The sequence below is a fragment of the Amphibalanus amphitrite genome, unplaced genomic scaffold (genome assembly GCF_019059575.1).
Source record: "Amphibalanus amphitrite isolate SeventyFive unplaced genomic scaffold, NRLGWU_Aamphi_draft 000976F_arrow, whole genome shotgun sequence".
NCBI lineage: Eukaryota > Metazoa > Arthropoda > Thecostraca > Balanomorpha > Balanidae > Amphibalanus > Amphibalanus amphitrite.
The window spans coordinates 102,688-126,992 of record NW_024882470.1 but is presented as its reverse complement, the minus strand read 5'-3'; the positions used below and the strand labels follow the sequence as shown (position 1 = coordinate 126,992).

The window sequence follows — 24,305 nt, the reverse complement described above, 5'->3', positions numbered from 1 at the left end:
CCGGCTCTGACCGCGGCGCCCGACCTCTCCTGTACGGCAGGTCAGCGTACGCGCTCTGCCGCGCTGCGATGCCGTGCCCTCGATCCCGTGCGCCTCGTGTCGAGCCGGCGAGGTCGAGCAGCCGCTGGGGGCGTGCGCCGCGCCGCTGCCGGCGCCCCCGCCCGGCCCGGCCGCCGGCGCCGACGCCGCCACCGACCAGTGGTAGGTGGCGGCCGATCAGCGGCCTCCAGCGGCGGCCGCGCGGGTGACCGGGACCATAGTTTAAAACGTACCTAATAGTTTGGATCCGTGTCTTGTATAGTTAGTTTTTTTTTAAGTACCATCTGTCTGACGTTGGAATCTTCTTAATAACAATTACGATCTAAAAGAAACCAGAGCGAAAGTTGTGTGTGACTGCTGGATGCTTCCACCGTATCACTCATCCTGCCTTGTACCGCCGGCCGGTTAGCTGACTGACTGTGGCCGATGAGTTGTAACTAAGCCCCCGTTTCGCCCCTCCCCTCTGACCTTCCAGGACGGCGGATGATCTCCGTCGCAGCATCATCAAATGCCGACTGCAGGGGGCGCTGTCCGACTCCCGCGACTCCCTGCTGGGTGACTCACTGTTGGACCCACCGCGGAGTCTGCACAAGTACCCGAAACGGTACCAGAGTCCCAGCCGGTCCGGCTCCCCTAGTCTGGAGACGCCCGAGCACCTGATGTTCGGCGGTAGCCGCGAGAGCAGTACTGAAAGGCGGGGTGAGTGGCTGGAGGAGTATGATAGGTGGCTGGGCAAATGGATGGCAGGGTACAAATCAGCGGTTTGGGAGGGCGCAGAGGATATTCTCTCGCTGGGCGAGTTGAGAATAGGGTATCTGCTGTGTGCTGAGCGTCACAGTGCCAGGCTGACACTAGGGATAAAGTCAGCTGACTACCAAGGCACACCGACTGCCGGGCTCGGTGCCTAACCGACAGCCGAGATTCTCGCCGTTCTGTGCGACGGGGCGTTCACTCTGGTTACCTCTGCTGTGTCTGTTCACTACTCTAACCTCAGCTGATTTTCTGTGTCCGCAGCGGACACCCTGAGCCGCCGGGTGATCACGGACCAGTGTGCCGCGCCAGACCTGGCCTGGACCCAGGGGCGCGCCACGTGGCGCTCCGACGCCAGCCCGCCGCCGCCGCAGCGTCCCGACCTGTACCGGCACCGGCGCAGTCCCAGCCGCGAGCACCGGCGGGGACACTTCTACGAGGTACACCACGCGCCGGCGCCGGGCGGCAGCAGCCCGCTGGACGGCAGTGATGACGCCCACCGCAGCCCGCGACAGTCGCGGCGTAGCTATAAGGACGAGTACCGGGTACCACCGGATGGAGAGCGGACGGTCGGGGAGCCAAAGGAGGAGAGGCTGGCTGCCGAGCCGGCGCCGGCCGCCGACCGGCTCTGCCAGAGCGAGCGGCGCGCACAGCAGGTGCAGACGGAGGTGGGTACTGACTGACCGATCGCGAATGACGCCGCGGTAAAGTGGGGCAGCGTAAGCTAACTTTGCTAGCGGGACAGCGTGCCTTTTAGTGATACGCTGAAAGCCGGAAGATATTTTGAACACAACGCTAAAGAGAAAAGTCGTGGCAATGAATGTTTTATCATGTGTCGTACAAGTTCTGATGCATGTGTTCTTCTCCTTACTAACCGTGTCGATGCGTTTCTCAGAGGTCGCAGCCGGTACCTCGGCGCAGTCCTCAGCGAAGTCGCAGCGACTGTAGTGCGGTGTTCCGGCTAACGCCCGACGAGACACAGCAGGTGGTCGCTGTCCTCAGGTGAGCATAGATCGTGGGGACCTGACACTGTTGGTAGCGTGCAACCTGCAACGCCCAACTGTAGCACTCTGAGGCAGGATACTCGAGTGAAATGCTGTAGCATTACTTGTAACCTTTGGTTTTCTTTTTATGGGTTGCCCATGCTGCTTTCCCTCGTGAAACAATGTGTTTTATTTGCATTTTCTGATGCAAACGCTAATATGGGTCATTGCACTTTTCATGAATATTTTAGGCAGACTCTGATAGGACTTGTTTTAAAAAGCTTTGCGCTGTTTCCTATCATAAAGGAGTAACGTCAGTTGGAATACAGCGCTGGACGCTGGTCCCTGCGCTCCAGTCATGGAGTCGCCCGGCGCCGTGCTGACCGCCGTCCCCGTCTGCAGGCACTCCGGCCCACCGCCGTCACCACCGGCCGGCCACCAGCCCGCCACCGCGGACAACCCGCTGCTCTCCGCCATCGAGCGCGCCGGACAGGTGGACGCCCGCACCGTGCGCATGCGCACCAGCCACTTCTTGGCGCGCACCTCTCCGGTGTCTTCGTCCCGACTGACGGGCCAGCAGGAGGCGCGGCCGCTGCTCTCCCCCGGCCGGTCCGCCGACGGTACCCGGCTGGTGCGGCTGGTGCGGCGGGCCCTCAGCTTCGAGCAGCCGCCCGCGGCGCCGGAAAGGACCGACCCCCAGCCGTGCCCGCCGCTGGAGTCCGCCAGGGGGACGGACGGCAGTCGGAGTGAGACGGTGGCTGTGAGAGGACGGAGTGAGCGGGTCCCCGGTGGTGCTAGCCCACGTGTGTCAGACGCTGTCAGTGAGCGGCTCTCAAACGGCTCCAGTGACCGCGCCGCCAGCCGTGTGGAGAACATGGTCGCCAGTGGTTCGTGTGAGCGAGTCTCGAATGGTTCGTGCGAACGGATCTCGAACGGTGCGAGCGAGAGGACGTCAAACGGCCTGTGTGAGCGGGTCTCGAACGGTTCGTGTGAGGTGATCTCGAATGGTTCGTGTGAGACGATCTCGAACGGTTCATGTGAGCGGGTATCGAACGGTTCGGGTGAACGGGTCTCGAACGGTTCGAGTGAGAGGACATCGAACGGTCACGGCGTGTCAGACGCTCCGTCCAGTGATCGGACAGGAGACGGTGACCTGTTGGACGACAGCGGTACATCAGCTTTAAACAGAAAAGGATCTCGTAACCTCAAGTCAAACAATCTTATCAAACGTCTCTTCAAGAAGGAGGAGCCAGAACCGGAGGAGGAAGGGGAAACACAACAAAGGCAAACGGTAAGTAGCTTTTTCGTTTTATTCCTGCTGTAATTTTCATCCTGTTTCGTGTCGTTGATATTTGGCGCTAAATTTGTTGGTAATGTCGGTCAGTCGGGTGGCGACAATATGCCGCCCGCCCTGGGCAGGCCACTGATCATTCAGACGACACTGACGCCCGCTCTAGACAGAATATGCCTACACGTGGTCAGTTGTGCTCTTCTTCGTGGCGATCCCTAGGCAGACCCCTGGTCATTCATATTGCCACCACACTGTGTCCCTTGGTCAGAGGACCATGCGGCGCCCTTTCTGGACAGACCCTCATCCAGTCAGACGTCCCTTTGGACAGACGCCTCTCCAGTCAGACGGCCCTGTGGTGTGGTGCCGTCCTGTGCAGACCCCTGTCCAGTCAGATGCCCGCGGTGGTCCGTCCCCAACTGACCGTGCCCCTCCCCCTCCCTCAGCTGGCGGGTAGCTCGGCGTCCCGCGCTGCCGTGCGCCGCTCGCTCGACCTGAGCGGGCCAGCGGCGTTCAGTCAGAAGACCGGCCTGCCGCTCAACTCGTCACCGGCACCGCTGCGCAGAGGCAACGCGTTCCAGTTCGACGCGGCCCTTACCAAGGTGGGTGCGCTGACTGTGCTGGGCCCGACCCTGGCTAATGTGGGATTTCTTGGGGGGGGGGGGGGCGCTAATTGTGACGTTCGTTATGTTCAAGAGACTGTGTTCTCTACATTTTTGTTTCATATTGGAATTTCTTACTTGTATGTAACCTTTCCGTTGAAAACAGTTTTGCGTTTCAATTCACTGAGTGTTTGAACTGTAATTGGCCAAAAGGCTTATCAGTCGTATATCGATGGACAACTGTCAGGTTACTGTATATTTGAAAAGATCGTCTATTGCTTGCTATGATACCGAGATTCAGGCAAAGTCGAATGTTTTGGTTAATCGCTCTTCACGTAACTGGGTACCAAACTCGAAAACCAATACACTCAACCTCCATTTGCTCGATGTAGCATACATGCCTATGATTGCTCGTATCTTGACCCTCTCCCTCTCCCGCTCGGACCCGGTCATTCCCAATCCCGCTCCCAGAGACTGACAACCCCGCTTTCAGACTGACATTTCCCCCCTTTCCTTCCATTCCCAGGTGAAGACGTTCAGTTCGGCGCTGAACGAGCTGGCCGGCGACTCCGGCGCCGGGGACAGCGAGCGGGACGGCCGGCAGCTGAGCGCCAGCTGCCCGGCCGGCGTTGTCTCCCCCCTGCTGGGCAGCTTCGAGGAGTCGGTGCTGAACGGCCGGCTGGGCCCGGTCAGCACCGTCGAGGGCTTCTCGGCCGATATCGGCGCCAGCGGCAGCTTCCAGCCCAAACACATCCGACTGCCGGTCACCGTGTTCTTCTACTCGCTCAGCGACAACGAGAAAATCGCATCGCCCTACATGGTGAGGCCCTCGAAAGAAAATGTCCCTCGGTCTCCCGGTCATTTTTAGTTGAATGCACAGATCTCTCGCAGGATAACTCTTACATATGTGGTATATCATGCATGTTAGTCGTCATGATGATGATCTTCTCTAGCATTGTTTCGTAATATCTGACAGGCTCCATCCCTCCTGTCTTTCCGCAGGGCCACGTGCAGCTGGGCCGCAAGGGCTACCACGTGCCGAAGAAGGGCACACTGCAGGTGACGCTGTTCAACCCGCACGGCACCGTGGTGAAGATGTTCGTGGTGATGTACGACCTGAGCGCCATGCCGCCCGGGTGTCAGACGTTTCTGCGGCAGCGGACGCTGTACATGCCGGTCGGCGAGTCACCCGAGCACCCCGACTCGCAGAAGTGGCTCCGCTACCTGATACACCTCAGGTAAGACCAACCGCAGTGAGCTCTCGTCGGGGCAGCCAAATAAAAGAAATGACAGAGGAGCCGGCACTTGAGAGCATTTTTACAATTCTGAATGGAGACAGGCTAGACAGGGTTTTCGATTACTGGTGTGTTATTGATCCGTAGATATGTGGTCCAAACTCCAATTTTCATGAAATCATATGCAGTTTGATTTAAGCTTGAGCGACTTCTGCAATCCGGAGTTATTTCGTTGTTGATAAAATTTGGAATGTGGTATGTTCAGTGTTCACGTGTCTTTTTTCAATCTCATAATGGATAGTGGCCAATCCTAAAAGCATGACGTGATATTGTTCCTGATTACCCTGTTCACTATGTGGTCGAGACGACTATGCATCGCGACTGCCTGCCGCGTGTGTCTAAAGTCCAGACCATATCCATCCCGTCTAACCCGTCTCCCTCTCTGCCCGCCAGGTTCGCCACGGGTCGCACGGGCCGCGTGTACGTGCACACGGACCTCCGTATGATCATCTTCCGCAAGTCGGACATGGACGCGGCGGCGGTACACACGAGCGATTCGGCCGCGCACGAGATGCGGTCGTTCGTGCACATGCCCGACAACCCGCGCTATTCGCCGAGAAAGTAACGCGGCACAGCCGCGCTACCGCGACTGATGGGCTTTCATGAGAGGAGTGCGTTCGCTGGGACTGCGGCAGGTCGGCCGGGGTCTGCGGCGGATGACGCTGTGTCGCACTGTGTTGATGTGAGCGAGGAGTATCGGTAATACTGGTTAGTAACGCCGACCGGTGAGTCACGACGTAGAGACGGCCGGTGTCTCGCGCACGGCTCGGCTCCCTGCCGAGTGCTGGGCGGCCCAGCCGGTCAATCCGACGTCTCTCGTCCGCTCTGGCCACGGATCTGAGCCGTCCGACGACGGTGTTGTATCCCGAGGAGCGAGGGAAGAGGAGAGGAGCTGATGCCTGACGGTCATACTGGAGACTCCAGACAGAGCGAGGTCTCTATTCAGGAGCCAGGAGCTGGGTGGCCAGGATCTCAGAGCTTGCCATGAGTGGAACGAAGAGTGGGCGATTACAACCAGCTGCCAGATTCAGCACTTCCACGAGAGCCGGAGTGCTCTCACGATCTCTTACTGAGTCAACTTTCAGAGGGAAGTGACGAACTTGCCAACTACTTTCAGATTGGCAGAGCGAAGTGTCCTAAAGTCAGCGGAGGAGAACTTGTCCGAGGTATTGCAGCCAGCCACCCAGTTAGGGCGAGCTCTTCCGCACAGAACTGCCAGTCGGGTAGAAACTCCAAGGAAATCGCCGATACATGGCTGCTTCTGAGGGCCAGTGCCCATCTGAGAGAATGGTATACATTGGCTCAGCTAATGTAGAGTCAAACAGAAAAGCGCACACTTCTTTTGTGCTCAGAATGCACAGATGGATCAGACTATTAGTCGATACAGAAGCGGTGCCAGCGCGTTACCGAATCTTCCCTGTCCGTCACACCAAGTTACGGCACTCGATCAGCTGATGAGTCTTGCCGATCAGTTGATCAGCTGTTGATGAATCAGTTGTGAGCTGGACATGGGATGATTCGGCTGAGACTCCCGAGCGGTAGTCGAAAACAATAACCTAACAGGGTCACCATAGTAACACCATAGGTGTACCGCTGATCTTAGATACTGGCTCTATTATCCCTTGAGTACCGGACGAACCGATCTCCTTAGAATGGCGGGCGGAGCTACAGGGCTTCCCTGGCGGCTCGGCGCAGTGGGGTGGCTGTCTGCAGCACCCCCGGTCCGCCTGTCCGCCGCACGGCCGGCGCCCACCGAGCCGGCCCCCTCGACCGCATTACTTGTTTGTGTAGTTGTCAATGTCTTTCAGCTATTTTGTAAAATCGGATTGTAGATGTATAGTTTTGATCGGCGTGGTGACGCCACTCCGATGGCGGTGGACTGAGTAGTGTAGCTGTGGTGAGAATACAGCAGGCTCGGTTTGACAGTGCTACTGTTACTGCACCTTCGGGGCAGTGCAGGCCTGTGTAAGCACACCAATGGTTGAGCCAGGCGGTACACATTTGTATATGCGAATGTTGGGGTCCTGTCGGGTCTCTGTGTGTCATTGGGTTTTCATTTTGTGGGGTCTTAGCGTTTTGTTTTCGATTTTAAAACGATGTATCTCACTTTTGGACTATAGAAACGGTTTCACTTGTATAAACGCGCCTTGTTTGCTGATGAGCGACTGTATTGTTTGAATCGTTTGCTGCGCTGTTCTTTGGTGACTGTTCTCTGCGTGCGCTCGGGCTGTGGCCCGCGCTCCTTCCCTCTATATCCCCTCACCCCTCTGCTGTGTGGACGGTATCAGAGAGCACCCGATGGTGGCCGCCCCTGTCGGCCCGGCCTCGAGTGTGCGAGTGGCAACCAATCAGCTTTACGTGCCGGTGTCATTGTGCGCCGAGAGCTAGCGAATGGGCAATAGTTGGAAATGCATCGTATCGGATTAAATATATCTATTTACACACTGCGCGCGCGTCTGGTTGAGTCGCTGGTGCTCGGAGCGATGGCGGATGTTTGGAGACTTTTGGAAGGATTTACCGTCGCTTTAGCCAGTTGGACGTTGGCTGTAACTTCCGTGCTGCCCTCTAAAGTTCAACCGATTGCGATGATACAAAAATGGGTCTAAATGGGTCTGGGTGTAGAAATCAGGGAACAACGGACTATATGCCTCGTCCTTTTATTTCCATGCCTCAAATTGATTGGGCGGTTGGCGACGCAAAATAACCCGAAAGCAGCCATTACAATTAGGTAAGAGTACCGAGTAAGCCTGATGAGGTTATTTATCTGGACATGATGACTACTGCCTCCAGTGAGGAGTTCAATTCAACCGTAAAGGCCATGACTTTACCTTATGGTAAGCGGGAGGTCTCATCTGCTGATGAGACTGATGATGAGACATCTCATCCTAATGGCGCGGCGCGTGATGCGTGATCCTAGGAAACTAAAACACGGACCAGTGAAGAAAGAATAATGCGGATATCGCCCATGATCATTTCAATGCGGCTTTTATTTGCTCAAAAATTCTGTATAGCCTGGCTTAGAGAGGTTAGACATGGTCCAAAGCAAGATTACTTCAAGATTACTTTACTTATAGATTACTTCACCTAGTAGCCGTAGGAAACGAAAAAGTTGGAAGCATAATGGCAGCCAAAAATTACTACATATGTGGTGAAGAAGTGACAAAAATACTCGCTCAGAACCTGTTCGAAATGCTGCAAAGCAACGAATTGCCTAGCAATTTATTCACAAAATCAGGTGTATTTTCTAGTTGCTAGGCAATTTGCCTAATTTACGGGGAAAGGTTATTTACAAGAACAAGTCAAATGCTCTCACCTTCTCGTGGGTGTATTTAGGGCCTTGCTCGTGGGGGTGCTTTCGGCGTTTGCGTTTTTAGTTGCTTCAGTTCAACTTTAGTTGGTCAATTCAATAGTTGGTAACAAATCAAAATATAGCAACGAATCGGCCTAGGAATGAATTAGTTTCAGGGTGTTGTTGTTTTAGTTGCCAAAGCCAAGTTCTCTCATATTTGGTGATCCTGCTTCTGTGGACAGAGGAGAGTGCAGTTGTCCATTTGCATTGTCGTGGCGCAATCAAAACAAATAATGAAGCATTTAGAGTGCAAGAATCTTCAAGATTACTTAAAAACACTTAATCCAGATGTTATCGATCAACTGTACAGTCATCCTGCTTCATGCTTAGCAGTTTTCAGGTTTGTGTCTCGGATACATGCTCGGTGTTAGATTTAGTGGAGTAAATGCGTAAATATTCAGTGAGGCATCAATTTATCTATTAATCATACTATGAATGAAATTATTTTTGAGACATTTAATAACTCATACTCAGACATCTGTGTTGTGCATCAAGAATGCATAATTTATTGCTTCTTATCTCTTTCTAGCAGATGCATGAGTAATACTTTCAGTAAGCTTTTTCAGAGATTCAGTATTGGTATAACATCGTCAAAATAGTACTACTTCAATGTAATGAAACTGAAGTATCACTTTTTTCTCTCACATATTTTTGTCACTATATCATACTTTGTAGTATATTTACCAATTCAAAATTTATTGACATTTGGTGGCTTGTGAGCACCCTTTTGTATTTGAAAATAAGAAGTATGTAACTATTAGAATAGTGCCAGCCAACACAATGCTGCTCATTTACCCCAGCCATTTTCCATTCCAGGGAAGTTCCAAAGCTTGGGCAACTGCTTATTATGAGGCTTCTCTTTGTTGAGCAGCCAGTGCCAAAAGCTGTTACAACCTCCTGGGTTGATACAACACATGCAAAGTGAGTTTCTGAATTATGGGTTGACTCTGCTCACCTTATTAGTTGCTATGGGCAAAGTGTGATGACTGGTTTGCAATCTGCTGAATTCTTTTTGATAGTGTTTTATATGCAGCAAGCCTACTCTTTGAATTTTGAGGATGTTCAAATGATAAGTAAAAAAATGGGGCTATGCAATATTTCCAGTCATTGTGCATGTGTACTGGCTATGCATTATGAAAGCTATCTGAATATTGTACCCATTGATCATTTCAATGAATAGGTACAGCAGTTAAACTATCATAACTCTGTTACTGATAATGACTTGGTAGGTTGTGTCCAGGATGGCGAATCTGTATTCTCTTGTATTTGTTATTGCCTGTTATAATTGCCTTTTGGGAAATCTACTTTATGCCATTGTAATTAGCCATTTAGGCAAACTCATACATGACATTGCATCCAGTAGTATCATTTTCAACTTCTCCCCCATAAATGCATACCATGGTAGGTATTCAACTTTGATGCTTTATAGCAAAACTGCCAGTTTTTTACAGGGTCATGTTAGGTCAGCTCACAAGGCCTTTAATTTCACCTCTTTTCATGGATAGCTTTGCATATTCAAGATTATATGTAATGTATGTGGCCTGAGTCCTCATCGCCGGGGCTCATAGGTACTTGCTGCTCGATGGCTATGGCTGAATGTTCCCCGTTTCGCATCGCTGCCACAGGGAGGTGACGGAGGTGGCCCAGACGCTGATCCAGCTCCGCATCTGGCACGAGGTCCAGCTGCCCGGAGGACTGCCCGGCTGGGTCCTCAATGACGTGTTCAGGAAGAACGTCCGCGTCTGCATGCTGGAAGGGTGAGATGACGCGACAAGTGGGATGACTGATAATATGCCGATTGCCGACGTAACTCGACAGAATGACTGACATCCCGGCTAGACAAAAGGACTCCGACGGGCTGTCACCATTGACAGTCGGAGCAACATCGCTGACACGGTCTAAAGATATCCTAACATTTTATACCCGGTACAGAGGGGACGACAAACAGACTGACGTCCTTCACGGACGGGCGACACACTCATCTGTAAAAATTCGTGCAGACGAACCGACATTCGGACAGTCGGGTAAGGGATACGCCGACACCGCGATGTTCCGTTGCGGACGTTCAGTCACCCACGTAAAAAGAACGATATCTCTGACATCTGGACCCGCTGAGTTAGTAATTCCAGCTTCACGACTCGCTAGTTTGTGACCCCCTGTTGTCAGAGCCTGACAACGGTACGATCTTAGCCTCCCAGTTACCCGTATTCGGGCTAACGTTTACGTTCGGATTTGATATTTCACTGACCTCTCTTCTTGTTGTTGAGGAACTCGCTAGACTGCCCACTTACCGTCTGAGCCAGGTGTAAACCCCAACCCCTCCCGGCCTCCCCACAGCGGTGTAAGTCAGGGTCTGCGCGCGTGCACCACGCCGGACCCGAACCAGCGCTCGGTGGAGGCGCTGGACACGTACTCGCTGGAGCGCTGGGAGTGCGTGCTGCACTATATGGTGGGCTCGTCGCAGCAGGAGGGCATCGCCATGGACGCCGTCCGTCTGCTGCTCCACTCGGGACTGATGAAAACGTGAGCACACTGCTACTCGCCAGCACTTAAGACTTAAGACACGTGGGAGGGAGGGCGGACGTAGTTACGACTCTTCAGCGTCGTAGAATTTAGTTATTGAAGGATGACCTGATTGATCAGGATGCTATCCGAATACGCTAGGTAAAAATACGCCGCGATAGGTTAACTTGCACTTTTAACAGCTGCAGCTCAAGAATATCATGGGTTGCTACTCTGTATGTGCTTCATACCTGTAAGTGTACTTCTGATCCATCAAAACCCACGGAATCCCCATGGAATATGACTATCGTAATTCTGTCGATGAGATTCATCCCTGACCTGTCTCTTCCGTCAGCCCCGATGCTGTGTGAGCGTGCCTTTGACCCCTTAGATCCCCTTCATTGACGGTCCTACGTGTATTTCTAACCTCTTCTCTCCCAGGGACGGCGACGACCCTCAGCCGGTGATCACGCGCCAGGGGTTCCAGTTTCTGCTGATGGAGACGGGTGCCCAGGTGTGGTACCTGCTGCTGCAGTACCTGGACACGTGCCACTACCACGGCCTCAGCCAGGTCGAGTGCCTCACCTTCCTGCTGCAGCTCGGATTCTCCAAACTGGGCTGCGTAAGTGGCCGAAGGCGGTGGGGGCTGGAAGGGAGTGATGGGGAGGCCAGGGGGGGGTGACACTGTGTCTTTAATCCTGTGAAGATCCTTGGGCCGTGCTGTCGGTATTATGTAATTCAATCTTTCTCTGTGTGGTAGGGCTGGTAAGTGGTAGCATCGTCGGAATATTCAGTATACAATACCTCTGTCCTTGCACTTCTTCATGATGGTCACACCTTTGCATGAAATACGGTGAACCGACCTCCCCCCCCCCTCTCTCTCTGACCTGACCTGGCACTGCGTCGTCGACCGGCAGGATTACGTGACTGACGGCATGTCGGAGCAGCAGTTGACCTTCCTGCAGCACCTGCGAGAGTTCGGACTCGTCTACCAGCGAAAGGTGCGTGCTCGGAACATCGTGGGCTTATTCGTGGACAATTAGTTTTATCGCGTACCTACTGTACGCCCGGTTCTTCACAGTCAGAAGGCGTGGTACCGCCGCGTATCATTGAGACCTCGGCCAGTGTTTCTCTCAGCTGTTTATTGTAAATTGAAGTGCTCAGACGTCGTTTGCCTTTCGGCAGTCTAAATTGAACAGACAATGGTGAAAAAACCCGTAACTTATGTGCATTCCCCCGTGTCCGTTTAAGTAATCTCTGTAAATATACCCACTCACCCAGTACCGTTTGAATTGTCATGCATTCCAGTCACCTATGGACTTGGTCGCCTCTCCCTCACTGTTTCCACCGTAACTCTCTCTCTCTCTCTGTGACCCGCCCACAGCGGAGTTCGGGCCGGTTCTACCCGACCCGGCTGGCGCTGGACCTGTCCGCCGGCTCCCGGCGCCGTCTGGCCATACAGAGCCAGGGCTTCCTCGTCGTGGAGACCAACTACCGCGTGTACGCGTACGGCGCCTCCGACCTGCAGGTCGCCCTGGTCGGCCTCTTCTGTGAGATGGTCTACCGACTGCCGAACCTCTCCGTGGCGATCCTGACGCGCGACTCGGTGAGACAGGCGCTCCGGTCGGGCATCACGGCCGACCAGATCATCGCCTTCCTTCGGATGCACGCTCATGCCGAGATGAAGAAGCAGGACCCGCTGCTGCCCGGCACGGTGGTCGACCAGATTAAACTGTGGGAGATCGAGCGCAATCGGTTCACATTCGCCGAGGGGGTGCTGTACAACCAGTTTCTGGCGCAGGCGGACTTTGAGATGCTGCGGAACTATGCGCGCGATATGGGCTGTCTCACGTGGGAGAGTCCCGAGAAACGCGTGATGGTGGTGACCAAGGAGGGCCATGACGATGTGAAGCGGTACTGGCGAAGGTACGGACGGGGTAACAACTAGTGAATGGAGTAGGACCCGTAACAGTGAACCTGCTGAACTCTGTGCCGTACCGCGCAAGTGGAGTGATGGGACCGGTGACCGGTAACTCCAAAAAGGTCGGCGTCCGGGCAACCATGACCCTAGTGGTGCCTTCGTGAAGTGTAATGTTTTCCTCACTGACGAGGCAGTGATATTGATCTGTTGTTTGCATCGTTTGTGTGTTTTTGTACGTTGTTTGTGTACAAAACTGGCATTGTCCGGTTTCGTTCATATGTATTTTCAGAGTGGCATGTCTCATCACACCAGCATTGCGTTCTGGGGCCGAACAAGTGCAAATGCATTGACGACTGTGTAGCTCGCGTGTTTAAAACGGGGCGAGCCTGCGACGGCCGCCAAAGCGCTGTTGAAGTAGAGAAATCGGTAAATATTTGAGTGCGACTCACTATCCTATCATCCGCTGGTATCCTAGTTTACCGGGAATTAGCGGGAGAAGTGAACACGCAGCTTCATTCGCCGTAGTACCGACACAATCGAAACATCCAACACACACATGCGTTCGGGCGCGCGAGTTTAATAAGGTGCTCGCACTCTTCCCTCGGCTATAATTCGGCGTCAGGTCATGCCGCCCTCAGCTGAACACACAGCCAACATACATCTTCACCACACGGTGTTGTTCGGTCGCTGCGCCGCCGTGCATTGACACACAGCACAAACATAGAGAGATCAGCTACCACCGAGCAGGTACCCACCGCGCGGCGCAGTAGAGCTGCAACATAAACCCCCCAACGAGTTGCCACAACCGACATGGAAACAGTAACATATATACGGAGACGCCTAATGGTGTCTAGTGGTACTAGGCATGGTTTAAATGAGCCCCGTACTTCATTACATGAACAATCCGTGACTGAGACCTACCACTGCTAGTGTCAATGCCACCGACTCTTGTCTAACATAACACGACTCGTAGCAGACCAGTTTCACCGGCTTGGGTCTAACAAAGGACCGTCGCTGCCCGCGGTGCTAGTTAAATATGATTATCTCGTCTGACTGCATTGCTGGAGCTGGCTCCGCGGCCGCGTCATCCCGGGACCTTTCAGCGTCCTTTGGATCGCTAGAAACCAACAAACCGGCATCCCAGCGCCACATCCTGTCAGCGGCTAAGACAAGCCACCGCTTAGCCCTCTCCATCCGGGGTGGAGAAGGGTTACTTCCACCTATCGCCGTTTCTGCCGCTCGGCGACTAGTTGTCCGTCTGCCCGTCACCCGGCTTGTTCAGATAGACGAAGCCGTTGGTGCCCTGAGGCAGGTTCCACGGCAGCCGGAAGAAGGAGCCCGACATGGGGGAGCAGTGTGTGCCCTCCATCTCGATCATCAGACGACTCGCCTGTGGACGTGCGAAGAGAGTTAGAGCGAGAGCCAAAAGACGTACGGAGGAAGACGTGGATAGCTGGACGGTCTGGTTGGCGTATTTGTTCAAAGCTGAGAACATGATAGTGATATTTCAGGTCTCTAAGGCTCGGACTAAGGAAGCATCGACGCTTTTTGGGGGGCATGACAAATCACGGAGTGGTGGGGAGAATAAACGTCATTCTACCCGCCCCAGTTGCGGGCGATTCCTCACCAGGTAGATGACCAGCTGGGAGAGTGTGCCGCTGTCCATATCGGCTCCGATACCCAGCGGGTAGGAGGCCGAGTGTTCCGACACGTAGGAGGCCAGCAGGGACTGGCACAACTCGTCGTCCACGCCGGCTTCAGACAGGACCTCCGCTGTGGACGGTCATGAATTATAGTCAGATGTGGGTCACAAACACTGACCACCTCTGGAATCAGTCAGCCGGCCAGCAACACAGTGACTGCCTCCGCGGCTGCGGGACAGAAATTAGTCAGCGGGCTACAAACGCGGTCACCACCTCCGCCGCAGACGGGGTCAGGGATTACAGTCAGTACCACCACTCCGCTGCGGGGGACAGGAATTACCGTCAGCGAGCCATAAGTACAGTCACCACCTCCACTGCGAGGATAAGTCAGCACAGTGAACGGTGCCACAGACACTGACTTTCTTCGCGAACCCGGAAAACAAACCAAGAGTCACCTCCACTGCTGGCAGTGCACAAACAAAAACACCACCTTAGCCTGCCGCGTTACAAACAATCAAAACGAACACTTGCAACACAGCCCGGCAGTACAAACCACCACGGCGTCGTATCCGCATTAACTGAAAATTTGAGACACGTTTAATGTGACTTTAGCGCCCAGTGGCTGCCTCACCCTGAATGACGGCGTCTCCGCGCGCCCACCGCTCGAGCAGCCGCCGGCTGGAGGTGTCCAGCAGCGAGGGGAACCGGTGCTCCATCAGCTGCAGCAGCAGGTCGTTGGCGCGGTTGGTGCCCACCTCACCCTCCCTGCCGGACGGAGAGGAGACGGCACAGTCAGTCGCGGGGGAAAGGGACAGTCACACCGTGAGGGTACGGGGCCGGGCGGTGACTGACACTCTGTCGCCGCCACATGCCGGATTCAGGCCCATTCAGATAGAGACACAGGATACTTAAGTTGGTGATGCACTTAACAACGAATAGAAGAGCGCGATACCACTTGGGGATTAGGGAACTGACATATAGCCGGGGCTGATAATGAATAAGTATTGTTCAATAAATACCGTTTTAAGAACACAGAAAGAGAGCATATCTTCATTAAACAAAACAACAGTTACTGTAAAACGCGATGCGAACGGTAGCATGTCATGGAAACATTATGGAGTGGGTAAAGTAATTACAGGGTGAGCCATAAAGATTTACCCATCGAAAATTCAACTTTGTTTCAAGGCGCGCTGACATAGCTATGTCATCTTTTACATACATAAAACAACGTCATCTCCTAACTAATCAATGTAGTCTGTTTTCTGTATGCTTGCATTCTTCTTATGTTACGCGCCCGAGACGCAAGAGCAGTATGGCACGCGGCCGCCGCACCGTCTTTTCACTTATTTTCCTCGATCACCCATGCCATAACAATGCTGCGCCGTATGTCATTTGCAGTGTTTCAGGGACTCGGTAGAGTCGGGTTTTCAGGATATTTCAGTTTGCGAAGCCCGTGGGGCTGAAGTCGGGGACAACTTGTGCCCAGCATTCTTTAGACCAAGGAGTGTTCAGCAGCCAACACCCAGTGGTGATTCCTGAATTTCAGGAGCGGCGGATGTGCGTTAAGACGACCTCGCATTTCAGGAGCGTAGCAGAGACAGTGGAAGAGCATATACAAAATGAGCTACACTGTCAGGATTGGAGACAAATTTGCGACATTAATGCAAAAGATGGCATACCTACGCCAACCCGTTTGGAAATAAAATTAATTTATCGATGGGTAAATCTTTATGGCTCACCCTGTACAACCTAGATTACGTTTGTGCAAACACACCAGGCCTCCCACATGTTACACAGGTGGTGGGGACCTTATTCCGTGAGCTCAAATCCCCCCGCATCTCTCACGTGACTGGGATGATGATCTAGCCCCACGATTCCCCCGCATCACTCACGTGACTGTGATGACCTCGTCCTGCGAGCGGCGGATGAGCAGCACCGGTCCCGGGTAGTGACGCAGCAGGCGCGAGTTGTTCAGGTCCAGGTGGCGGCGACACGTCAGCTGCACCAGCGAGTTCCACGACGGAGGCATGCGGGCCACGGCCAGCGGCAGCACGTCGTCAAACGTAGCGTCCAGCACCTGTCGGCGCGCGCCGCGTCGACCGTCACACACTGACCGTCACATCAGACCGCGCATAGCAATAATGCTTAGGACTGTATGCCATCTCTAAATAGCAGATACAGGCTATGCGCGATAATACATTACAAACCTTAGAGACCTGCTAAAGACCAGTGGATGGCAAGCAACACCGTTAGTTACCTAGCCGACTTAAGGGAGTAAGGTGCAACAATTCTTCAGCTTTATTGTCATCAGCGTCCAGAAAACCACTAAGCCCAGACCAGACAACATACAGACGACGAGGGCGGCTGCTATCCACCTTCATTGACCTCAGGACGACCGAAAACAGCCGGTCCTGGCAGCACTGATCAGAGGCCACTGAGCACTCACAACACCACCGACGCCATGACCATCCCAAGAGACTGAATACCCGCCGATAGGAGGATGGGAGCTGTCAGAGACAGTCCAGTACTGTTGGGTAGGGACGGTAGTCGGTACTCACCACGCCGCCGACACCCGGGTGGGTCATGGCCGCCCAACAGACCGTGTACCCGCCGATGGTAGGACAGGTCTGGAGCTGCTACACAGCCTTCTACCGCTAGGGACGGTACTCACCACGCCGCCCACACCCGGGTGGGTCATGGCCGCCCAGGAGGCCGTGTACCCGCCGATGGGAGGATGGGAGCTGTCAGGGACAGTCCGGTACTGTTGGGTAGGGACGGTAGTCGGTACTCACCACACCACCGACACCCGGGTGTGTCATGGCCGCCCAGGAGGCCGTGTAGCCACCGATACTCCAGGCGTACAGAATGGTGTCCTGCTGGCGGAACCCGAGCTGGCTCTCGGCGAACTCCATCACCGCCGCGATGGCGCTCTGCTCACTCTCCGGTAGCGGCACGCCCTGGAGAGGAATGGGTGTGAGTGGCTACAATGAGGAGACGGTGGGGCGAGAACACCCTAACCCGCTGGACGCTGGTGGAGAGAGATACTAGGAGGGAATAATCTGGGTGGTGTTTGAGATGGTGAACCGAGAATGAAGCTGATGGTAAAGCAGTAAGGGGCCATCGCTCACCGTGATAGACTAGCTGTTTAGCTGTTGGTCAACATCAACCAATCTAATGTGTAAGGTATGTAGAAGTCGTCGAGGGAGGGAATGAGTATTGAGTGATATAACCACTGCGATATAGGTGTGCTGACTTTCCCAGTCCCCACGCAACCATCACAGACACACGGGGGCTGCGGGGCGCTCACCGAGCTCCCGGCGAATCCCGGGTGGTTCCAGCCGAGCACCGAGTAGCCGGCCTCTAGCGGCGCAGACGTGGCGCCGATCTCGTAGAAGCCGGCGTTTCCCTCGCAGCAAATCACCAGCGTTTTACCGTTGGGTGAGTTCCTGTGGGGCACAACAAGCAAATCGGCATAATAAGAAAGAGGACGCACCATTGATAATGAATCTATACGTATCTCTAAGCAACTATACTGTGCTGGTGGGTCAGCATATATTTTCAGCTAACACCGACCCATGGTCAGGTGCACGAAATTGGTTTGCGTGGCACAATAGAACCATTTCATTTATAAATTTAAAGGGGGCTTGGAGGATTTTATATCCTGGAAATGGATTGCGCCTGGGAACGGATTGACAATAAACGTCAAAATAATGCATACATGGGAGGACACAGCAACTAAAATCGGCATTCAAAAGACAAGTAAGCAAGTTTCGTTTTGTTGATGATGAGCATCAAAAAAGCGCTATCGATTATGTCATATCAATGAAAAATCAAACTTTCCAGCCATTCACACAAAATATACTACGGCTGCTGCTACACACCCGTCACAGCACAACACAGCTTGCGCCAAAGCTACGCATCATTCCTGGAATGCCGGTCAAAAATTTCCACCGCCAGATAATACCATCGCGCCCGGCTCTACTGACCGGTTTTCTGAGCTGTTCGGTCACGACACGACGCGACTGACCCACATGCATATTGCATTCTCACGCTCCACTGTGCCGGTCAGCCTGAGTGAGCGGAGACCTGTCGTTCCCACGACTAGCCGGGATGTCGTGCAGCGTGAGCACTCAACAGGGACCGTCGGCAGACAGGACACATGGCCGGTGACTGGTTCATTGCGCTAGTGGAGACGATCGGGGCGGGATCAGGGATGGATGGGACAGGTGGGCCGGAATAGGTTTAACGGTGGGATAAAAATGGAGAGACTGAATGAGAATGAACAGGATTGAATGGGATTGAGCACGACGGGATGGCAAACGTGACAGATAAAAAAGAATGGGGAGGATAGGAGTAGGATGAAAATGGGTGGCGTGGGATAAATTGGACGGGATGGAAGGGAACAAACCCGATGAGGCTGGACAGCACTGAGGTCGATGGGACGGCCTTTATCGACGACTGGACCAATTAGGTATAATCCAGTCACGGAGAACCCCTACTGCCCATCCCAGCACCAAGACCACAATCGTCCGTCAGGGTGAGCGGTGACAGTCAGGTGTCATTATCCAGTCACTACCGAGCCGCTCTTAGTGAATTCAATATAAATACTCTGGCCCTTACCCATCTCTGCGCCGGTCCACGAACATGGTGTCGATGCGGTTTCCGTCTCTGGCGAGCAGCGCGTGCCTCTTGCCACCGAGCTCCTCCACCAGGCGGGTGCGGCCCTCCAGCAGAGCCGGCGCTGGGGGGAAGTAGAAACGATCCACATGACACACCAACACATCGGAACTCACCACTCCATGTCTAGCCGATTTTAAGTACAGTGCAGCATAAAAGCCCACATTTTACTAACGTAACAGAACCTTGCATGTTTGGTGCCTACTTTCAAGGCATACTTAACCTGCATTACTTAAGCAAATTCATATGTTCACCTGGAATATCAATGCAGTATCCTGCTGAGACTGACCGTGCTATTCACGGCCCACCGTCTGCCCACCTACCGAGCAGTGAGCGCATGAAGCCGATGCTGCCGGGGTACATGAGGCGGCGCCCGATTGTGTGAACCACACAGTAGGTGAGCAGGCGGGTCGGCAGGCCCAGTAGACCCTCGTCGCTGAGACTGGAGGTCAGGGTCTCCCCGCCGGCCGGTATCTCCAGCACACTGTGGGACACAGGTAGGAGGTCAGGGTCCCCCGCCGGCCGGTATCTTCAGCACACTGTCCGTACAGGCAGACGGTTAAGAGTGAGCCTCGAGCCAGCAGCGGTCGGGGGTCCTCCAGCACTGACAGTATCGGTAGACAGTTAGATTCGCCTCAGCACGTAGAAAAGGTCAGTCTTCCACCGTGCTGCCGGCTGCCAGGATAAGTCAGGTACTGCTATCGTGGCGCTGGAGAGGACTACAACACGCTGTTCGACACAAAACATCAGCACATACACAGACGAGAGCCTACAATAATTATACCGTGATAGACATATAGCTATAACTTATAAGGAATTATAGCTGACACCACAATCACAACCAGCCCCAGAAGAGCACACTCCAGCCCCAAATTATCGCTGTTTCTCACTCACCGCTGCGCCGCGAAGTCGATCGGCCACGCCGCCATGTCAAAGTCGTATCCGGCCAGCTGTCGACGTCGCTCCGGGTCGGTTGTGTCGCCGCCCAGCACCTCCATGAATACCCGGTACTGCGGGTTGGCCATGCGGCCGAACGCGCGCAGGACCGCCGCGCCGGCCGCCAGCGCGCCCAGCCAGCCGGCAAAGCGCACCAGGGACGCGGCGCCGTCCACCGAGAGATAGCCGCGCCACAGCAGGTAGGCGCCCACCAGCGGTGACGTCCAGACAGTGGTTTTGTAGAACAGACGCACCTGGGCAGGGCAGGGGAGGACGTAGAGGGTGACAGGGAGAGGAGTTAATTAGAAGAGATAATTGAACTGTGTTAAGAAGGATGCTTAATACTATGGAGTTGCTATGTGTTTAGAAGGATACTTAGTACCTACTTAATCTATCCTTGATGGACAAGTGGCTGATATTATCTAACATCGATAGCAAACTTTATGCTAAAAAGGAATTACAATGAAATGTGAAATCATAAGAAATGCGAGAATAGTAATTGTCACTTACGAACGAGATGATTCTGTCTCCCCAACTCTCCATTGCATTTGGAACATATTGGAAACCCTGAAAGCAGAAGACACAATTTCAGCTTGAATGTAGGCAGGGCGGTCTACTCCCATGCATTGCGTACAGCCATTTTCAGCATTGAAAAACAGCCTTCAGGTTTTTTTTACCGCTCACCTCACACACTGCTTAGCGAGATATGTTGCCTATGCACGACTCCATTGTCTAAGGAAAAAAAAAATCCGATTTCGTACTTCCTCGTCCACCACATTTCGTCCTCGCAAAGCTTTGTCCGCGAATATTCGTACCTAAGCAGCTTCTCGTCACGGTTCGTCCGCATTTCTATGTCCGAAGTTCACGATTCTCGGACCATCCCGCCACGCCCGGACCCTGCTACTCCTCCACCCCTCGTCCCCACCCCCCCACCCCCCAACCCGTTCCTGCCAAATGTCGCCGTGAGACCCTGGAAGCCAACTACCACAGTAATGGCTCAAAGTGTTGCCACAGGGGCCATCAACAGACCATCCCTCAGTGAGTATCATTCATCCGTCATCGAGATATAATGACTTGAAATTGGGCATATCACCAGTGGGAGTCCAATGGCCCTACCAACCTGAGCTGTAAGGCTAGACTGGAAAACACCCATAGGTACACTACGCCGGACGCCTGTGAGACCCTACTGAGCCGAAATTTGGCGCAGGCGATTTCGCGCTTAACTTTCTGCATGATTTGCCGAGCGCCGAACATTGGGTGCCTATTTGAGCCAAAATTAAGCCACTTTTATATAAAGCACATGTGCACATCTACCAATCAAGGCCATATCAACCAGACAAAGTGTTCTGGGGCCTTGGACGCTCTCCCCTCCCATGTTTGAGCGTCCAAATAAGTTTTTTTTCCATGGAAACCCAACACCTCAATACGCTTAGCGTATTGTCGCTTAGTATTGTCGCTTAGTGTCGTGCCGTGAAAACAAGGCCAGAGTCGGAAGTTCCACAGCCACAAAAATCGTCGGAGCGGTGTGTTCGAGGATGGGCGGGCACCAGCGAGGGCCGGGCAGCGGAGTAGCACGTGCTCCGGCACATCAGCCTCTGCGCCGCGGGGCACCGCTTGTCTGGGCCAGTCTGGGCACTGCTGGCACACTGCGGAGTGGAGACAGCCAATTCGAAGCACATACTGGAGCAAGCGGCCCCAGTGGCCCGCCCTCATCTGGTGCACCGAAACGGCGTCCTCTCGGTCCTCTCCGGGGATAGGGAGCAGCGCCAGCAGCGGCGTGCTCCCGAGGAGCGGCTTAAATAGTGACTCGGACCAGTTACTGTTGTCACGCCATTGATGCGAGGCCGCACAATCAACCGCCCTGGTCAGCGAGCAGGCGTTTAAGGGCAGGGCATCTGCTTGTTTTGCCAGGTCGTCCGCACTCTCATTCCCCTTGATACAGCAGTGGGCTCCTGCCCACTGCAGTATCACTTAATGACACTCGGCGATGTTCAACAAGGTCTTCCATACCTATCTCTATGCCGAGGGTTGAGGCCTCACCTGGGCGGCTGCTCCTGCGCTGAGTGGGCTTAGGGCGGCTCGCCAGTTCGAGCACATGACGACCAGGGTGGGGACGTTTCATCCCGAAATCTCTCTAGAGCTGCCCGCAGGGCGAATCTGCTGCTAGATTGACTAGCGTGCCAACTAAGTTTGATGACCATCTTTTGCAAAAAAAAAAATATGTGGCCGCCCTGCACAGAAAAATTCAGCTACCCTACCGCTATGCACTGAATTTGACGCATGAGAAGTTACGTCAGACTTCTTTTTTGCTGTACCCTGGCTCGGAATAAGGAATAAAATTAACAACTGGCGATTATTTAACTTCATGATTAATTTCAAAACTATGTTCCAAAATAAATAACTGTTGATATCATGCTAGATTCGCTATACACACAAAAACATAACCATCTTAACTTACTGCGGTGGTATCCGTCTTGTACACCCTGTACAACTCTGGGCCCAGAAAACTCCTGATAAGTGAGCCCATGATTGTAACTTGCTGTACTGGGCTGGACTACAATCAGGCTAAGTCCCTTTTAATCTACTTTAACTTTAATTAATTGATTTCCTTCTCGATCCAAATTGCCTCACACACACAAACGATTGTTCCAAGGATCTCTTATATCTAGCATTCGACGTTGGAAACGCACCCTTTCTGAATCTATGACGTCATAAGCATTTTACGTCAGAGAAACTGGCGTTATGAAAGGTCGACAGGAAAAGTACCTAAGTCATGAAAGAATAGTCAGCATGATCTAAAGTGAAACAAAAATGATTTATTTTGTTGCCCAAAAAGTATCCCATTTTTATGGCAAGGCTGATCCACGATGGGGAATATTTGGAAGCCCCCAAATCGGGACTGATATAGCAAGATTCCTCAAGATAAGAGCTGTGCGACTGGTTACTGAGGCCCGCGACCCATTGCAGCAGCTGGTGCTGTTTTAGGACTTGGTAGCTGCTGAAGGGTGGGATTGAGTGCTAACAAGCGTGAAAAGGAGGCAAAACATAAGCGGTTTCAGATCTCTTCAATCTGGTTCTCCCACACGACACAAAACAGACAAAACACGGCAACTAGCTTGTACATACATTTGTATTCTCATAAATATCAGTACAATTGGCAAAAATTACAAATATTGTTGAATATTACAACTGCATTTTTTAAAGAAAATAACAATATGTATAGAACAGTTTAATATCTAGGCATGTAAAAAGAGAGTCCCAACGAGGTTTTCTATGGGTATGCTGTACGCACGCAACAATCTGCCGCGCCCGAGTCTGGGACCGGGCGCGGCATCGGCCGGAGGGCGGGCGGGCGGCGCGCGGCGCCGGGCGCGCTGCTCACTTGAACGGTCGCCTGAGGTAGAGAGGAGCGGGGCGGCACGGCGGCCGCCCCGACCGGTGGCTGAGAGAGGCTGGGCGCGCGCGCCCGTCGCCCACGCACCTCCGCCCGCCCGCCGCAGGGCCACACCCGCGCGCACGCACACACGCATACACACAAGCTAGCCGGTCACAAGCATCCAAGCGGCCGGCCGGTGGGCGGCGCAACTAGCACTACTGCACCGCCGCCGCGGGCCGACAGCGCGCCGGCGCTGCTCGCGCGCTGTCTCTCACACGATCCAGGTACCAGGAGCCAGTGGCCGCCGAGGACACGAGACGCACGCGCGACGCGCCACGTAAGGATACAAATGCCCGTATAACAGTTACGACTCGGCCTGGGGCTCGCTTGTCGTACGTTTGTACTGAATGGCCGCAGCGCTTTGCCAGCCGCGGCCACACGCGCCAGAAGCGCCGGCCGGCCAGCACGCGTGAGCAGTCCACCTACTATAAATGCTACAGAAGCGACTAACAGAGCGCGACTCCGCCGCCCGAGACCCGCTTATTATGTGCAGCGCGCCGGCCGGTCGCGCCGCGTCAGACGCTGGCACGCCTCTCGCTGTCGCCTCGACTCGTTCACAGACACAGACACACACACGCGCGCACACACACCTCTGGGACGCACTGTTGAACGCTGGTCGGGAATGAGGCCGCCGGCTGCCGGCTGCGAGCGGCCGTCAACCCGGTATGGAGCACGGCCGCGTTATGGAGGCAGACGCCGATCGTCCGGCGACACAAACTCGCGCGCGCACACTGTCTCACACGCACTCGCACTCGCTGCCACGCGCGCTGTTTGGCTCGCAGTCGTGTGTGGGGGGCGGCAGAGGGCGGGGTCGGGCGCACCGCCTGAGGTAGAGCAGCCGCCGCCGCGTGCTCGCTCGCGCGCGCGCGCGCACACTGTGAGCC

General features: G+C 54.0%; 3 protein-coding genes across 4 annotated transcripts in view; 2 read left to right on the top strand and 1 right to left on the bottom strand.

The window, feature by feature from the left end:
• The window catches only part of LOC122368799 (protein FAM214A-like), a 36,572-nt gene extending 29,168 nt beyond the window's left edge, over positions 1-7,404 (top strand). For both annotated transcript variants that reach the window (XM_043343044.1, XM_043343045.1), the window contains 9 exons: positions 41-201; positions 515-738; positions 1,054-1,457; positions 1,685-1,791; positions 2,175-3,063; positions 3,507-3,662; positions 4,189-4,482; positions 4,665-4,900; positions 5,351-7,404. In XM_043343044.1, the coding sequence (XP_043198979.1) occupies positions 41-201; positions 515-738; positions 1,054-1,457; positions 1,685-1,791; positions 2,175-3,063; positions 3,507-3,662; positions 4,189-4,482; positions 4,665-4,900; positions 5,351-5,522 (2,643 nt within the window). In that variant the 3' untranslated portion in view covers positions 5,523-7,404. The remainder of the gene's footprint in view (positions 1-40; positions 202-514; positions 739-1,053; positions 1,458-1,684; positions 1,792-2,174; positions 3,064-3,506; positions 3,663-4,188; positions 4,483-4,664; positions 4,901-5,350) is intronic.
• A 757-nt stretch (positions 7,405-8,161) lies between these two features.
• LOC122368793 (general transcription factor IIH subunit 4-like) lies at positions 8,162-13,089 on the top strand. Its single transcript, XM_043343039.1, has 7 exons — positions 8,162-8,646; positions 9,123-9,227; positions 9,932-10,063; positions 10,644-10,829; positions 11,250-11,430; positions 11,726-11,809; positions 12,193-13,089. Exons 1-7 carry the CDS (start codon positions 8,540-8,542, stop codon positions 12,754-12,756), a joined length of 1,359 nt encoding a protein of 452 aa, XP_043198974.1. The 5' UTR covers positions 8,162-8,539; the 3' UTR covers positions 12,757-13,089.
• LOC122368792 (phosphatidylserine lipase ABHD16A-like) lies at positions 12,989-22,686 on the bottom strand. The gene is made up of 11 exons (XM_043343038.1): positions 22,444-22,686; positions 20,496-20,552; positions 19,944-20,239; positions 19,373-19,533; positions 18,993-19,113; positions 17,680-17,818; positions 17,165-17,329; positions 16,265-16,449; positions 15,004-15,137; positions 14,357-14,502; positions 12,989-14,119 (listed from the first exon to the last, which is right to left on the bottom strand). The coding sequence occupies exons 1-11, from the start codon at positions 22,510-22,512 to the stop codon at positions 13,976-13,978; spliced, it is 1,617 nt and encodes a 538-aa protein (XP_043198973.1). The 5' UTR covers positions 22,513-22,686; the 3' UTR covers positions 12,989-13,975.
• Positions 22,687-24,305: the final 1,619 nt, after the last annotated feature.

Excerpts from the sequence above, each read along its gene's own strand:
- LOC122368793 (XM_043343039.1), top strand. The coding sequence starts at position 8,540 with ATGAAGCATTTAGAGTGCAAGAATCTTCAAGATTACTTAAAAACACTT. Across the intron at positions 9,228-9,931 it reads GTTGATACAACACATGCAAA|GGAGGTGACGGAGGTGGCCC; the intron begins GTGAGTTTCTGA and ends TCGCTGCCACAG. Across the intron at positions 10,830-11,249 it reads CACTCGGGACTGATGAAAAC|GGACGGCGACGACCCTCAGC; the intron begins GTGAGCACACTG and ends CTTCTCTCCCAG.
- LOC122368792 (XM_043343038.1), bottom strand. The coding sequence starts at position 22,512 with ATGGGCTCACTTATCAGGAGTTTTCTGGGCCCAGAGTTGTACAGGGTG. Across the intron at positions 19,114-19,372 it reads CTTCATGCGCTCACTGCTCG|CGCCGGCTCTGCTGGAGGGC; the intron begins GTAGGTGGGCAG and ends ACTTCCCCCCAG. Across the intron at positions 16,450-17,164 it reads ACCCGGGTGTCGGTGGTGTG|GTGCTGGACGCTACGTTTGA; the intron begins GTGAGTACCGAC and ends GCGCGCCGACAG.